The sequence below is a fragment of the Penicillium chrysogenum genome (assembly GCF_028827035.1).
Source record: "Penicillium chrysogenum strain IBT 35668 chromosome Unknown utg000005l_segment0_segment0, whole genome shotgun sequence".
NCBI classification, from domain to species: domain Eukaryota; kingdom Fungi; phylum Ascomycota; class Eurotiomycetes; order Eurotiales; family Aspergillaceae; genus Penicillium; species Penicillium chrysogenum.
In genome coordinates, this window is record NW_026622753.1 from 7,976,086 (window position 1) to 7,992,273 (window position 16,188).

The 16,188-nt window shown below is 51.2% G+C and overlaps 8 protein-coding genes across 8 annotated transcripts; 4 read left to right on the forward strand and 4 right to left on the reverse strand.

Moving 5' to 3' along the window:
* Window positions 1-326: 326 nt before the first annotated feature.
* Window positions 327-3,056, forward strand: N7489_011382 (uncharacterized protein; the record flags this gene model as incomplete). The annotated part of the gene is made up of 4 exons (XM_056717131.1): window positions 327-419; window positions 480-916; window positions 966-2,334; window positions 2,400-3,056. The coding sequence occupies 4 exons, from the start codon at window positions 327-329 to the stop codon at window positions 3,054-3,056; spliced, it is 2,556 nt and encodes an 851-aa protein (XP_056564753.1).
* Window positions 3,057-3,256: 200 nt separating this feature from the next.
* Window positions 3,257-3,924, reverse strand: N7489_011383 (ESCRT-II subunit protein VPS25; the record flags this gene model as incomplete). The annotated part of the gene is made up of 3 exons (XM_056717132.1): window positions 3,257-3,369; window positions 3,433-3,729; window positions 3,819-3,924. 3 exons carry the CDS (start codon window positions 3,922-3,924, stop codon window positions 3,257-3,259), a joined length of 516 nt encoding a protein of 171 aa, XP_056564754.1.
* Window positions 3,925-4,140: 216 nt separating this feature from the next.
* Window positions 4,141-5,346, forward strand: trm8 (tRNA (guanine46-N7)-methyltransferase; the record flags this gene model as incomplete). Its single annotated transcript, XM_056717133.1, has 3 exons — window positions 4,141-4,304; window positions 4,435-4,622; window positions 4,688-5,346. The coding sequence occupies 3 exons, from the start codon at window positions 4,141-4,143 to the stop codon at window positions 5,344-5,346; spliced, it is 1,011 nt and encodes a 336-aa protein (XP_056564755.1).
* Window positions 5,347-5,707: 361 nt separating this feature from the next.
* N7489_011385 (LIM domain protein) lies at window positions 5,708-8,156 on the reverse strand (the record flags this gene model as incomplete). The annotated part of the gene is made up of 3 exons (XM_056717134.1): window positions 5,708-6,034; window positions 6,093-8,029; window positions 8,081-8,156. 3 exons carry the CDS (start codon window positions 8,154-8,156, stop codon window positions 5,708-5,710), a joined length of 2,340 nt encoding a protein of 779 aa, XP_056564756.1.
* An 844-nt stretch (window positions 8,157-9,000) lies between these two features.
* N7489_011386 (MCT family MFS transporter) lies at window positions 9,001-10,575 on the forward strand (the record flags this gene model as incomplete). Its single annotated transcript, XM_056717135.1, has 2 exons — window positions 9,001-9,219; window positions 9,277-10,575. The coding sequence occupies 2 exons, from the start codon at window positions 9,001-9,003 to the stop codon at window positions 10,573-10,575; spliced, it is 1,518 nt and encodes a 505-aa protein (XP_056564757.1).
* Window positions 10,576-10,708: 133 nt separating this feature from the next.
* On the reverse strand, window positions 10,709-13,854 carry N7489_011387 (exosome catalytic subunit DIS3; the record flags this gene model as incomplete). The annotated part of the gene is made up of 2 exons (XM_056717136.1): window positions 10,709-13,608; window positions 13,659-13,854. 2 exons carry the CDS (start codon window positions 13,852-13,854, stop codon window positions 10,709-10,711), a joined length of 3,096 nt encoding a protein of 1,031 aa, XP_056564758.1.
* Window positions 13,855-14,101: 247 nt separating this feature from the next.
* Window positions 14,102-15,181, forward strand: N7489_011388 (carbon-nitrogen hydrolase family protein; the record flags this gene model as incomplete). The annotated part of the gene is made up of 5 exons (XM_056717137.1): window positions 14,102-14,113; window positions 14,171-14,263; window positions 14,318-14,601; window positions 14,673-14,751; window positions 14,825-15,181. The coding sequence occupies 5 exons, from the start codon at window positions 14,102-14,104 to the stop codon at window positions 15,179-15,181; spliced, it is 825 nt and encodes a 274-aa protein (XP_056564759.1).
* Window positions 15,182-15,538: 357 nt separating this feature from the next.
* On the reverse strand, window positions 15,539-15,969 carry N7489_011389 (uncharacterized protein; the record flags this gene model as incomplete). The annotated part of the gene is made up of 2 exons (XM_056717138.1): window positions 15,539-15,623; window positions 15,710-15,969. The coding sequence occupies 2 exons, from the start codon at window positions 15,967-15,969 to the stop codon at window positions 15,539-15,541; spliced, it is 345 nt and encodes a 114-aa protein (XP_056564760.1).
* Between the last annotated feature and the right edge of the window lie 219 nt (window positions 15,970-16,188).

The window sequence follows — 16,188 nt, forward strand, 5'->3', positions numbered from 1 at the left end:
CCGAGTTTCATATGAGTGTGCTTGTCGAAATGTGTCTGAAATGCCCTACCTAGGCCTGTCGGATCAAGAACATAGATCGAATTCAACTTTATTTGGCAATCGTTCATACTACTTGAGTGTAGACTAGTTATGTTGTAGATAGATCAGACACTATCGGGTCCCGATCCCCGCGCTTTGGTACGGTACACGTGATTCGGCGTTCCTGACACGCGTGGGCGCGTCCCCGATTGCCTCATCTTTGGTTCTACCCTTGGATGTGACTCCTCGGAGATTCCCCCAATCAATAAGCCAATCTTCAATCGCATAATTTATCTACAAATTTGGCCATGGCAACGGAAAACGGAGAGTCCAAGCTCTTCGAGCAGTGTTGCCTCTGTATTGTATGCTCTAAGGACCTCTCGAGAGAATCGGCGGAGCAGGTACGTATTTTCCTGCGACTGATACAGCCTGAACTAGACTAACAGAATACAATCGCATAGCTGGCAACTCTCCTCGAGCAAAACGGCGGCGAGCCTCTGATCGTCCAACCTGGTGCCGAAGTCCCCGATGTAGCCAAGTTCAGCCATTTGATCTCTACCACAATTGACTTTGAAGCCTACGATACTACCTGTGATGCGCTGATCCCTGTGGTGAAGCCACAGTGGGTGAATAACTCATTGACGAAGCGAAAACTGGCCAACCCCCGCCAATACAGCCCAGACCCGCGTCTGTTCATGAACGACGTGGTCGTTACCTGCGGCGACATACCCGAGGGAGATAAGGATGCAATCATAGGTGGCGTCGTCGCGAAAGGTGGATTGTACTCTCCAAGAGTCTCTCAGATGGTTACACACTTGGTGGACCTCACGGCCGATTCCGACAAAGCACGCATTGTCCAGGCGAAGAAACTGAACGTGAAGATTGTACTACCGCACTGGTGAGTTTCCTTGGCACAGCAGACAGTGACCATCGCTGACTGAGAACAGGTTCGACGACTGCCTTAAACTTGGTCGACGAATCGATGAGCGTCCATATACACTTCCCGATCCAGAGATCTTGCGCGTGGGTCCTGATACTCCAATCCGATGGCAAGAGAATAAGGATTTGGTCGGCGCATCCACTACGGATCCTTCTAAGCTGCCCATGCCACCCAGTTCGGCCTATAACTCAGGCCAACGGAGTGTCTTTGAAGGAAAGTCCATTATGCTGTCGCAGGATCTTGGAATCGGCTCGCACTTGCAGGAATCGATTCAAGCTGTCCTTGAACAAGGCGGTGCCACAATGACATCAAATGTTGACGGGGCAGACATGTTAATATGTCGTTACCGGGAAGGATTTGCGTATCGCACGGCATCGCGACTGAACATAGACGTTGGAAATCTCGCATGGCTCTACCGCCTCATGACATTCAACACATATACTTCACCCCTCAGAAGACTACTGCACTACCCGATCTCCCGCACTGGCATTCCCGGGTTCGAGGGCTTCAAGATCAGTTTGTCCAATTATGTTGGCGAAGCAAGAATCTACTTGGAGAACTTGATCGCAGCAGCAGGTGCAGAATGTACCAAAACCTTAAAACAAGAAAATACCCATCTGATTACGGCGCATGGAACAAGTGAGAAATGCAACGCGGCGAAGGAATGGGGCCTTGAAGTTGTCAACCACCTGTGGCTGGAGGACAGTTATGCAAAATGGAAGCTGCAGCCGGCCTCAAACCCGCGCTACAGCTACTTCCCTCTGCGAACCAATCTCGGAGAAGTCGCAGGCCAGACACAGCTCGACCGCAATGTTTTGGAACAGGTCTTTTTCTCGTCCGGGGAGGCTGTTGCTCATAGTCCGCGGCGTGCAATGCAGAGCAAGAACCAAAATATGGTTTCAGTGCAGCCTCCCGCTGAGAAAAAACGGAAGACCAATGAGGATGCCTCGGAAACTTCGCACGGTACTCCGCAGGGTAATGGAAAGTCGCGCGGACCTATCCAAACACCCGCGCGAACTCGAATCATGTCCGAGGGCAAAGAAAATGAGACTCCGTCATCGACTAGTAGCCGCAAGTCGAAAGAGGCAGCAACTGCCCGACTCCATGAGTATGCCCCGGACCTTGCCTTGTATGAAAAGGAAAGGAAACGCGTGGGAGGTGTTATCTACGGTGGCAGACGAAAGTCAGACGAGGGCCGGGTTCAGGAGAACAAGAAGCGTGCCTCACTTGAAGCTGAGGATGAGAGCGATCGCGAGCAAGCGGTGGAGGCTAAACGACAGAAAAAGTCTCGGCCACCAATTTCTATGCACCTCTTGATTACTGGATATCAGAGATGGGTAGGGAAGGGCAACGAGAAGATTGAGGACGCAGACAAGGTTTGTTCGGCTACAGCAGTTATGAACATGATTTAGTTCGAGATCTATATCTGACACTTTCACAGCGAGGCCTTCGAGATCTTGGTATTATGGTTGTCCAAGATGCCAGACGATGCACTCACCTGGCTGCGCCATCGATCTTACGAACCACTAAATTTGTCAATGCACTCGCATATGCGCCGATGATCGTGAGCACCGACTTTATCGCTAGTTGCCTAAAGCAGGAGGAACTGCTGAACCCCTCCGATTTCCCTCTGGATGATAAGGAAGCTGAGAAGAAGTACAATTTCGATCTGTCTTCTGTCACAAGAAACGCGAAGAAGAACAAGAATAAAATGCTGCAGGGCTATCGCATCTATTGCGTCGAGGACATTCGAGGCGGGTTCGATGCATTCAAATCGATCGTTGAAACGAACGGAGGAGAGTGCATGCTTTTCCGTGGCCGACTGGCGATAGCGAACCATTCCCGGCGGGAGGAGAGCGACGAGGAAAGCGAAGGGGAAGATGACAAGCCTGCCCGCAAGGATGTCTTTCTTCTCAGCAGCGCCGGAGCTAATCACGCCCGAGTCTGGCCTCGGTTCCGTCAAGTGGCGCTCGATATCAAGAAAACTCCACGGATCGTCCGAGTTGACTGGCTCCTGGACATGGCCATGTCACAGGAGACACGTACTGCCGACGAGTACGAGCTGACTGAGGAAATGATTGAGAACACAGACCAGTAGACTGATACCAAGGTATTAAGTCCACACCCCCTCGTCCACTTAGGGCTTTCAACCCAAGAACATGGATTTTGTGTATAAGTTTGGAGTATTGGCGACGTGATTTGACATGTCTTTTGACCTGGACATGATGAGCGCTTTGTTTTTGTCACGAATAGCCACGATTTATCTCAGAGAAATCCCAGCATCTCATCTTGAGCTCTTCAAAAGAACTTGACACCCTCCTGCCCTTCACCACCAAAAATCTGTGCCCTGCCCCTCTTAACCAGGACATTCAGCGAGCGCAGCATGACATCCGTATCCATGCCATGGAACTCTGTAGACGCGGATCAGCACAACCCTAGACGCAATGACCAATAATCAAAGAGAGGAGTCTTACCCTGCGACATGGCCCCTTCTCCATGAATCAGCTCGTAGACCGTCAGAACTGAGCCCTTCTGCCCGGTACCTTCAACCCAGTCAACTAACACATCCGCCCATTCCTCAGGCCTCCTCCACCAAATCCACGCAACGGTCTTCGGCCCCTGCCCAGCACCATTTCCCAACCCCAGTGAAGACGCACCTCCAGCATCAGAGATCCACTCCGCTCGCCGCCCACCGCCGCCTTCCTCTTCGCTCTTGGTCATCCAGTCGACGACCGCGCGGGCCTCGCGCAGATCAAGACGCTTGCGCAGGGCTGTGTTGTGGAAGAGCGGGGATTCAACAGCGTCGATTAGGGAGAGGCGGTATTGGCGGTGATGCCGGCACCAGGACTGGATTAGAGACGACCATTTCTCAAGCTGCGCGTGGCGGGTTGTTGTGTTTGGTTGCGGGGTGAAGAAGGGGGGAAGTTGTAGGTTGGTGGGAAGGGGAATGGGGGTGTTGTTGTCATGTTGGAGAGGATCAAAGAGCGAAGAGTGAAAAGTGAATATCAAATAGCCCCAATAGTCCAAAATGAAGTCCAAAGACAACACGAGTAGAAAGTCGAGAACAAAGAGAGAAAGTAAAGAGAGAGACTCCAATGTGGAGTAAAAGGTGGGGCCGGGATTTTCTCAATTTCGTCGACTTCGACCTTTTCGATTTCTCTCTTCACCTTTGTCAATTCAAAATGGCCACCCAAAAGATACCTGCAAAGCGCATCAAGCGCGAAGAGTACCGTCGCAATGTACAGGCCCAGCAGGAATCCACCGATGCCGTCATTAAGATGCCGCAGAAGAAATTCTTCCGCCAGCGCGCGCACGCGAATCCCTTCTCTGACCACCGGCTAGAGTAGTATGTATCCTCTTTTGCCTATTTCACGTCAGATCATTTCTTCTAGGGGGGTTTATTCGGGATTCCCGAGCTTCACCGGCGACAATTCCCAATCCGATCGTGAACTAATAGCTAACTGGTACTCTAATAGTCCCCTCAGCCCCGCGCATATGGACTGGTCATCCCATTACCCTGCATTCGTGGACCCAGATACCTCGAAAACGAACCTCAGCGGAGGGCGCAGGTTGACCAAGGAGGTCGAAGTCGTGGATATCGGATGCGGCTTCGGCGGGCTGATGGTTGGCCTGGCGCCATTGCTGCCAGATACCCTGATGGTCGGTAAGTACAGCGCCGCGAAACAAACATACACATTCAGCAACACAGAACTAACAACAAAACCACAGGTATGGAAATCCGCACCTCAGTGCTTGAATACCTCAGCTCTCGCATCCACGCCCTCCGCAGCCAACAACAACGCCTCAAGAACAAAGCCGCGAACCCATCATCAACCGAACTCCAAGGCGCCTCGACACAACGCGAAGGCACAGAATCAACGGCCTCCGCACCATCCAACGACGACGAAATCGGCACGGAGAAAATCTTCCCAGGAAACTTCGAAAACATCACCGCAATCCGCAGCAACACTATGAAGTTCCTCCCTAACTTCTTCGGCCACCACCAGCTCTCCAAGATCTTCATCTGCTTCCCCGACCCGCACTTTAAGGCCCGTAAGCACAAGGCCCGTATTGTCTCCGAGTCTCTGAATTCTGAGTATGCGTATGTTTTGCGGCCCGGCGGTCTGCTCTACACCATTACCGATGTCGAGGAGTATCACCACTGGGTTCTGCGGCATTTCCTGCATGGGGAGCAGCCGGAGGGTGCGGCTCCTGCTCCGAGCAGTAAGGATCTGTTTGAGCGGGTTTCTGAGGAGGAGCTTGCTCTTGATCCTTGTGTGCGGGTTATGAAGTACGAGACCGAGGAGTCGAAGAAAGTTACGAGAAATAAGGGAAACAAGTATGTTGCTGTTTTCAGACGCAAAGCTGATCCCGAGTGGCCTGCTTGAAAAGGAGCGGAGAGAATTAGATACCTAATTAGAACGGAGAATATGGGAAGTTATTGGAATCATTGATCTCAATGATATGACGAGAAGATAGGTGTTTTGAGGCGTTTTCACCCATTCTAAATGCATTGGCGATATCATACTGCAACATCGCTGGCAATCTTCGCTTGCTAACAAAAACACAAGATAAAAACGAACAAACTCCCGAAATGGACCCGAAAAAGGGTTGTAGAACACATGCAGACGAATCAAGAATCAAGTGATGCAACAATCAAACACCGACATCATGCATGAATCTATCATAAAAGCAGTAATCTCGTTAAATCGTGGTGGTCGTAGCCCCACGACTAGATGGCGCAAAAGTCTAGCACATCCCAGGCGCCTTGAGACGAATACCTTCACATCTCTCACAGATAGCCAATTGGACGGGACCACCGATGATGCGGCCCTTAGCTGTTCGCTTGGGCTCGCCTTCGCGGACGAAGAAGCGGCCCTCCGGACCAAAACCATCACCGCACTCGTGACAATTGAAGCAGCGTTCGTGCCACTGGCCACCAATTGCAGTGATGACAACCTCGTCCATGACATGCTGCTTGCAGCCCAGACATCTTGGGGCGGTACGGCGCGAGTGGCAGCGGAGACACCATGCGAAGCCATCTTTCTCGACAAAGGGAGTTTGGGAATCGAAGGGCTATGAGAAATTGTTAGTTGTCTTGAGTTCGAAATCACCAGAAAGGAAAGTCACATACATCACCGCACTCTGCGCAGAAGAAGTGGCCGACATGCCATTCGGCACCACATGCCACTACCACTTCTCCTTCGATGGGGGTCTTGCAGCTCTTGCAACGGGGGCTGAACAGCTCGTGGAAATCCAGGTGGCAGTAGAAACGTGGCACACGGGCCTCAAGGTCATTGGCCTCTGTTTCTAATCTCTCGGCTCTGCTGGCCTCCGGTTCTTGGTAGAAAGCCACACATTCGAGGGCTGTGTGGCAGTGGAAACAAGTGAAGCACTCCGGGTGGAATCGACATCCGCCAGCGGTTACAATTTTTCCGGCAATCGAAAGCGTACATAGCTCGCAGCTTGCAGTCGGGACACCAGATCGCGTATAGGGCGAGTGCCAACGGCTCTGCGAATCAGATCCCTGCTGTCTTGGGAAAGCCGGTTTAGTTGGGTTGTTCCTCGTCGGCTGAGGCACCGGTCTGGTCGATTGCTTGGAAGGAGCCTCTATCTCAGAGATAGTGGGTACTTTGGTGTCCGGGACATTGATCACGGGGACCGGAGGCGGCTCTGAGACTTCGATTGAAGGGGCTGAGACTTCAATGGTCGGTGCTGCCACTTCAATCACGGGTAGGCTTGGACGCTCAGGTTTCGGCTGCTCGGTTGGTTTCCAACTTTGGTCAAAGCTCACGATTGGGCGCCCGACTCGATCACTGACGGCTGAAGGCATCGGTAGCTTTTCACTGCGGTCTCCTCGCTTTTTGCTGGTAGCTGCGCGAATATCGTCGCTGCGTCTCTCTCTTACATCCTCGGTGGGGACAGACTGATCTTTTTCTTCAAGGGGAGGAGTCGGAGTAGCACGCTCGTTTCTAGTGTAACCGGCGTTGTTTGACTGAGTAGGAGGAGTAGCGCTTCCGTTTCGAGTGTAGCCGGGGTTACGCGACTGGGTGGGAGGGTTTTTCTGGATTTCAAACCGGGAGATCTTATCCATCACAGGGCTGCTGTGAGCTCTATTCTGCAACCAAGGCAATGGCTTGGGGACACGCCCCAGAGCGTTGCGTGGTTTGTTTTTCAAAGCCGACGAGTCAGACTTAGAGAAGTCTGGTTTTGCTTCGGGTTCCTTCTGAGTATTATTGGGCTCTTCGTAGATTTGGTCGTTAGGGTTCCTGAAGATTCCTTTAGATGAATCACCGCTGACAGTTCGCGAACTGGGAGCGACAGACTGCTCGGGTTCCTCGTCAGGTAATTTAAAGTTAACTTTGAGATTCTTCTTAGAGGGTCCAGCCAGAGATGATCGTTTCCGCGTCGACTCGGGGCTAGAGTTACCATCGGAGGATACACTCGAGCCTGTCGACTGGCTAAATCTATTTGTCGAGAGGTTATACGCTCGGGAATCATTTCGGACAGGGCTCTGGCTGCGCCTGTTGGCATCAGGGTTTTTGTATGGCGCATAAGGGTTTTTGAAAGCTTGACCAGGATTTTGATGCATCCAAACTAGCTCTGTGGCCTCATCCTGAGCCGCTTGGTGAAGACTCATGTCGTCCTCAACATCCATTTTCTGCAAGGCATCTCGTAATGCCCGTGCCTCTTCCTTTTCGTGTCGCCGTTGACCATTTTCACGATATGACAGAGCTGGAGATGCTGGGATTGGAATAGTACGTGCATGAATTTCTGCTGGAAACACGTTCTTCCGGATTGAGTGCGTGCGTGGCTCCTGAGCTAAAGGACGACCCATTGCCCCGCCGCTGGGCACATGGGAATTCGCCCGGCGATGCGACATTGCACTTCCTGAGCGTCGGTGATCTTCAATTTCATCTTCGACTGGTTTATGCATGGAAAATGCCGAGGATGCCCTTGGGGGAAGACTATCAGGCAGATCGCTAGTTGATGTGGCTGCTCTGCCCGGGTATGGGCGAGATCCTGTTGGACGGGCAGGACGATTCGCCCGCAGGTCCTTCAAGTATGATGCTGGTTGACTCATATCAGCTCCGATCCGTGCAAGACCAAAGATTCACTTACAAACTTGATCATTGGACATGAAGGATGGGCCAGGAGGTGAGACCTTCCTGTGACCAGTGGAATGTTTATGCATCATGGAATTGCAAGGATCAAGGATATGAAGAGATATACGGATAAGTACAGGAAAGAGGGACCAAGATGGACTAAGATGAGAAGAGTCTAGTTGCGATCTACACTTGACGGTCTGAGCTGGCTAGCGTCATTGGGGTTTCCCCCTCCCAAACAAACCGCCCGTCGCGAGGCAACGGATGACTCAGATTTCTTATCTGTCCACGTGTCGATAAGGGCTTGGTTGTATTTAACCCTATTAAGCCCTATATTGGACAATGTAGCATACATTTCGAATTATATAGCAGTGAATACTTGATAGAGACTCAGCCCTATGGATATATTTGTCTAGTTAAACTAAACTCAGTCATCCATTCCTGAATCCTTCAGATGACTAAAAATGATCCCCCACATCTGCCCGACTTGGCCTCGACTGGCACTCGACTGGCACTCGACTGGCACTCTCCGCATCGGCTTCTCGGCACAAGATACCCCACAGCCAAGCAACCCTGACTGAGAGCTGCACAGCTTTCGATGCAATGTAGCTGTGAACTTCCTTCATTGGTTGAATATCGCCGAATAGGAAGAATCAACCACGAGACCCTGGACATCTTTCCTCTATACGAACAATGTCCCTTCCAAGGTTCCCTTGAATTCGGCGTTTTGTCCGATAATCCGATAATCCGATGACTCCAATTATTACCAATGATAAACTGGTCGAAATCTAGTCCCTTTTTCTATTAGCGTACTAACTTGGGTCTCTTGCTTCTTTTCACTACATGCTTCCATGTCGTGACAAAAACGACAACCAATTCTGATCTTCTAACAAGCTCGTTATCTCATAAACAAGCTGGTCTTGTATCTGAGCTACCATGGCAGATAATGTGCCAATTGATATCATCCGTTCCCGCGAGGACGATCTGGACCGAGAGAGTGCAAAACAGGAACAGAGATCGCACCCGCAGTCGGCGCCACTAGACGTCGATGAAGATGAAAAATATAAGCGCGATGTTGCCCCGGACGGTGGCTATGGTTGGGTCTGCGTTGCCTGTGTTTTCTGGATTAATGCGCATACCTGGGGTATCAATAGCGTGGGTCATATATCTTTCCCCTTTCACTGTCATCTTACTAACAGGTTTAACTACTAGAGCTACGGAGTCTTTCTGAGCCATTACCTCTCACATAATGTATTCCCCAACACATCTGCCCTATCGTACGCCTTCACAGGCGGCTTAAGTATCTCCTGTGCCCTTCTGGTGGCCCCATTAGCTACTCACATGATCCACAAATGGGGTGTACGATTTGTACTCAACCTGGGCGTCTTCTTCGAAACCCTCTCCCTAATAGGGTCGTCATTCGCGACCCAGAAATGGCACATCTTCCTCAGCCAAGGCGTCTGTTTCGGCTGGGGCATGGGCTTCCTCTTCGTGGGCAGTGTCGGTATCACCCCGCAATGGTTCGACAAGCACCGCGGTGTAGCGATGGGCATCAACGCCGCCGGATCTGGTCTCGGCGGCCTGATCTACTCCCTCGCAGTGGGTGCCATCATCCCGCGCTATGGGTTGGGCTGGGCATTCCGCATTTTGGGTATCATTTCCTGCGTCGTGAACCTGGTCTGCTGTAACTTGCTCCGAGATCGCAACAAGGCCGTCGGCAGTAGATTCACGGCTTTCCATCTGCCCCTGCTGCGTCGCCCGGAGTTTTTGCTCTTCCTCGGGTGGGGTGTGTTCAGTATGCTCGGCTATGTGGCGCTGCTGTTCAGTGTTGCCAACTTCGCTCTCTCTGTTGGTCTCTCGCCACACCAGGGGAGTATTGTCTCCGCGCTGCTTAATCTCGGTCAGGGTCTCGGTCGTCCGTTTGTTGGCATGTTCAGTGACCGGCTTGGTCGCATTAATATCGCTACTTTCCTCAGCTTCCTCTGCGGTCTATTCTGTCTCGCTATCTGGACTTCTGCTGATAGTATGGGTGTGGTATGCTTCTTCGCGGTTTTGGTTGGCACTGTCGCAGGCACGTATTGGGCTACTGTTTCCCCCGTGCTGGCGGAGATTATTGGTATCAGAGATCTTCCTTCCGGCTTAAGTATTACCTGGCTCACGCTTGTTGCCCCTTGTACCGTCTCCGAAGCTATCGCACTTCAGCTCCGCAGCCATAATGCTGGTGGAGGGACTTCATACTTGCGCGTTCAGATATTTACTGGATTTATGTATGTCGGTGCTTCCATATGTTTGTGGATCGTGCGTGGTTGGAAGGTCGGCGAGTTGGAGCTTGCTGAGGGACGCCCTGATTCCACCGTCCAACCGGGCCCGTTGACTGGAACTCATGGTGGAAATGAGAAGGAAAACCGCCCTGCGACTGGTGCCCCGACCTTGGAGGCCACTGAAACAGGTGCTCCGTTATGGGCCCCGATCAGCTTGGTTCGCAGAATGATCACTTTGAAGAAGGTCTAAATATAGTTGCATAGCGCAGAGCACAGATATGCCAGCCAAAATGAACATACAAAAATAGACAATCGTCTGTCATTCGTTTGATTTGAACGCCGTTTTAACACTAGATGTAATCTACATGGATGTAGCCTTTTGTTCATGCCTCCGTAACCAGAATCCGGACCCTTCTCTTGCCGGCGCCACGACCCTCTTCCTTGACAGAGCTGACATTGACACGAACCTTTTGGAAGAGTTCGACAGTCACACTGCGCTCCTTCTCCGGGTGACCCTTCTCTTCCACGCGAAGAGTGTATTCCTCGCTATCAAACTCCGTGGTGCGATGAGGAGCTAGCTCCCGTCTCTCGGCCACGGAACGAGCTCCGGATTCACCGGGCAGGACGAAGTCCTCCAGACGAACGACACCTTCAATGCCGAAGCGGGGAACGAAGATAACAACACCGTTCTCGAACACACGCATCACATATCCTTCTTCTTCAATGCCCGCATCGACACCGTCGGCGGCCATCTTCTCTCCGCGGGCCTTGAGAGCCTGGCCCACGTAGTATTCAATACTAGCGCGGCCGGCATGTTGGGCATTGCGGTGACGGACGTTGATGTTCCGGCAGATGTCTTCGAGCTTGTTGCGGGTGGTGACACCCTCGATGACAGCGTGTCCATCCTCGCCCTCATACCCAATGGCAGAAGCTAATTGCCGGTGGACCATCAGATCGGCATATCGCCGGATGGGGGAAGTAAAATGAGTGTAGATCGGTGAGGCAAGACCGTAATGACGGAATTCAGATTCGGTAAACGCACCCGCGCAGAAGTATTCGGCAGAGGTCATGCAGCGGGTCGCCAAAATACGGACCAGTGTGTTGAAGAACGGGTTGTTGGGATCAACGCAGCGATCCAAAGAATCAGCCAGAGCTCGCGAGCTGGAGACATCAAGTTCCATGTTCCGCTTCTTCAAAAGTTGATTTTGAAGGTCCTCGAAATTCTGAGGCGGGGGAGTGGCGTGTCGACGAAGCAAGGCAGTCTGAGAAAATGACTCGTAGATCTTCGAGCCAACAGTGATATTGGCGAGAAGCATGAACTCTTCGACCAGGCTATTAGTGTCAAGCATAGCCTTAGTCTTGACATCTGTCAAAGGATCGCCCACTTCGTCACCCTCGCTCTCGATGCGAACTTCCGGGGACGCAAGGTTCAAGGCACCAGCGTCCATACGCTTCTGACGGAGAACCTTAGAGAATTTCAAGAGGGCGCGCATGCTTTCGGTTAGCTCGTCCTGCTGTGATTTGTCGTCGATGCGTAACTGAGCTTGCTCGTAGCTGAATGCTTCCCGGGAACGAATGACAGACTTGGTGAAATTCGAAGACACTATCTCGGCATCAGGTGTCATCTCCCACAGAACTGAGAAGGCATATCGTTCAACATAAGGCTTGAGAGAGCACAGGTCTGTACCAAGAAGATGCGGGAGCATGTCGATACGCTTATCAACTAGGTAAACAGTGGTTCCACGAACACTAGCCTCGAGATCCATTGGGTTGTTGGGCTTGACAAAATGCGACACATCCGCAATGTGGACACCGACCTCATAGTTTCCGTTTGGCAGGACACGCGCATGAAGTGCGTCGTCAATATCCTGACAGCCGGGTGGATCGATACTGCAAATAAGCAAGTCTCGAAGATCTTTCCGGCCATTCCAGCCCTTGTCTTCCTTCGAGACTGGGACCTTCCAATCATGTCCTTCAGATGGGAGACAGTCCAATACAGACTTCGGGAAGGGCTTGTACTGCACATCATATTCAAGCAATAGAGCCTCGGTCTCGGCGCCCTTCGTTTCGAGCTCTCCCAGAGCCCGAATGAAGTGGCCAGTAGGGTATCTAGAATCGCGATCCCAAGAATCGATAGTGACAAGAATACGCTGACCGAGAATATCGCTGGCCTGTCTTGTGCGCACTCTGATCTTCGGGATACGCTTGTCCATGGGCAGCAAGAAAACGTTTTGTTGCCGTCTGCCAGAGGCCTGTGAACCAGTAGAATTCGTGTCGACGTGACCAACGTACTGACGCCAGCTGCGCTTGATCACACCAACGACCTTGGCAGTAGGTTGTGGCCTGCCCTCCGCATGCTTGCCATGGGCCTTTTTGACTTCTTCCTGGAGAGCTTTGCGTTCTCTATCCGTCACCACAGCCTCAGTCTCTTCAGTATCAGGGTTATCATTACGGGTCACGGCCTCCTCGTCCACGATCTTAGTCGAGGGGCTCTTCCACTGGTCCTGTGGCAGTACTTCGACCACGACAGAATCACCTGCAATGGCGCGGTTACTGTTATCGCGGCCCAGGATAAGAAGAGGTTTGTCGAAAGCTGCGGTCTTGACGGAGGCTTCCAGGTAGTTGTAAGGAGAAACATTGAACACTCCTTGGTGCAATGTCCCGGCCCGCAGGCCAGTTGTGAGTTTTGACATTGAGAAATATTCGGGGTAGAATAGTTCCCCGCGGGTCGTTTCTTTGGAATCTCGCGCATCCTTTGACTCGCTGATCATGTCCAGCAACATTTCGGACCCCTCCAAGCCGGAGACATAGTCGGATAGCGACAAGGCCGTCACATTTTCTTCCTTGCATTTCCGAAGGTTCTCCTTGTCATCGGTTACGACCACAATTGCCGGGATCGCCTTCTCTTTCTTGCCCTTCTTCGCTGATTGTTGCAGGTGGGAACCGTACCAGCTTGCTACCATGCGCACAGCTCGGTCGTTTCTGTCGTTGATTGTTTCCTCCGGTCCTCTCCGAACATGAGTCTCTCGGCGGAACTCATTGAAAAAGAGGTAGAAGCGCTTTTCGTCTGACTTGACGAGGGCTAGAAGACGGTTGTAAAGTGGTAGTGATCGGTTTCTCAATTCCTCGAGGACGGTCTGGAGGACAATCACATCGTAAAAGGCCCCAGTGTGCTCGAAAAGATCCATTCCATTAAGCAGCGCATTTGTATCGGGGACAAGGTAGTGGCCTCGCGGGAATGCAGTTGTGCCGGCGGGGCGATCGGATAGGATGAACGGCGCAACTGTTTCGCATTAGCAACTTGCTTGGCCATCGCGGTAATAATTTACTTACTGTTTCCATTTGCATCAGCCGGCGCAATCGTCGGGCATTGCGAGCAAAGCTTAGAAGAGCAAGGAATATCTTCTCTCAAATAGAGCTCGCGGACAATCTTTTGCACCTTTCCACTTTTCGTGGACCTAACGAAGACCTTGCTGGTAACATTTGCGGCCTGCGGGTTGGCAGACAAGTCTCTCCTTAAACTCTTCATTGCGACGATAAAATTCTACCGTCTAGCAGTTGTTGAATCCGTCAAAACTTGCGTGTCTTGTGAAAGATCCGAGGTGAGAGTCTTGGCGGGAAGAAAGGTTATCGCTGATCATCGCGATAACTAGCTGAGTCAGCATACGGGCTCGTCGCTTTGGGGTCGAAAGATGCCATTTGATTGCTACAACAGACAGATTTTCTCGTAAATATCTTGCTTTCAGACCCATTTCTGATTCCAAAATCTGAACACTATGGTTTTAGCAGTATGTACACCATCCATTGGGCGTGAGCCACTGGTCTGACAACCTGTTTTGATATAGGCCGTGGGGCAGCTATGCTCGACTAGCAACATAACTTCGAACCTAGCTCAGTGCAAGGTGTTGGTTCGGAAGGCTGTAGCAGCAGGTGCCAAGGTAGTATTATTTATTCTATTACCCACTCTCTGGTAGACAGCTCATATATGTTAGGTGCTGTTTCTTCCCGAGGCATCGGACTATATCGCATCCTCGGCAGAGCAATCCTATTCTCTCGCCAGGTCTGAAGAGAGGACTAGCTTTGTGTCATCTTTACAGAGAGACGCCTTGGAACAGAATATCCACATCAATGTCGGGATTCATGAAGTAGCTTCTGAAACCAGGCTCAAGAATTTATTGATCTGGATCGACGACAAGGGAATCATTACCCAAAAATACCAGAAAATCCATATGTTTGACGTTGATATCAAAGATGGACCTGTGCTCAAGGAGAGCGCGTAAGCTTTTCCTATCTTTGGATACAAGATCCGATAGTTGACTTATCATTCGCTGACCTTCAACTATCTAGGAGCGTCCAGCCAGGACAACAAATTCCAACGCCGTTTGAAACACCTATAGGACGTGTTGGTCTAAGCATATGTTTTGATGTAAGTACAGTGCATGTTGCGATTACATCGGACACCAGCGGGATCAACGTCTTACTCCTGCTCGATTATCTAGTTGCGTTTTCCTGAGATCGGCCTGGCATTGAGGCGGAAGGATGCTGAAATCATCACATATCCATCAGCATTCACTGTTCCAACGGGAAAGGCTCATTGGGAGCCTTTGCTACGAGCAAGAGCTATTGAGACCCAGTCGTATGTGATTGCAGCTGCCCAGGCAGGTCCGCATAACGAGAAGAGACGGAGCTATGGTCATTCTATTATCGTCAACCCGTGGGGTGAAGTGGTAGCAAAGCTGGGAGATGAGCACCAAGAACCACAAATTGCGACTGCCGACATTGATCTCGATCTTGTGGCAAAGATTAGGCGTGAAATGCCCTTGCTTCGGAGAAATGATCTTTATCCAGAGATCTGAGGACCTTATGTGAACAGCGAGGAGGCTAATACGAATCGCTTCTACTTCTGCAGTACATTTCGCAAAGACCTATTAGATATCAGAGTTCATGCTGTTTTAACTTAAATCATTTCATGATGTACTCAGTGCGAATTATAAGCATTTTTGCGACCAGAGCACCGATAACCAACATGACGGTAAAGAAACTTCGAAAAGTGTAAAGTGATACAACAAGGAACAAACGAAAATAGATGAGCATGCAAAAGAAAACCTGTCTAAGAACGAGACCGGAACATCATATCTGCCGTTGCAGGTAGTACAGGCATAAATCGAAATAGTCCCTCTTTGATCTCTATGTACAGCGTACAGATTTGGCGTTTATTTCTTGACCTTGTCAGGGTCCTCGAGGATGCCCTCAGCTTCCAGTCTCCGTCGGGCTTCTTCAAGAGCCCAAGTTTGTATACTATTGCAATTGTCAGTATTCCAGTTGTGCGAGGAACATAAGACGCCAATATTGAGGCGACAGATCGGGATAGTGATTGTACATACGAGGTATCGGGCTTGAAAACGTATGCGACACCAGCGACCAAAAAGCTTCCAATGAATCCGTAGTACCAAATGTTCTCCCAGCCTTCCTTCACGTACTTCTGGCCGGGCTTGACACCGAACAGCCAGCCGGTGGGGGGATCGTAGTGGTCACCGTGGTCCGCGGCACGGAGACTGGATCGAGTTGAAAATGCCTGGGTGTTCTGGGGCTGGCGAAGCAGGCAGCGCGCCCGGAGGATGTGCGACAATGGCCGGGCAGTCATCTTGAAGATGGGGGTGAGAGAGGGTTGAGGCCGACCGAAGGGACACTGGCGTGTGAGGAAATTGGCGTGGGTCACGAGGGACAGAATATCCTCTTAAATTCAAGTCGCAAGGACAATCTCAATTGATATGTTGCCTCTTGCAGGGGGGTTGAGGGGTGCTTCGGCGGGTTGATGTTGAAGCCGTAAAAGGCCGGGAAGCTGTCCAGTTATCGCGCTAGT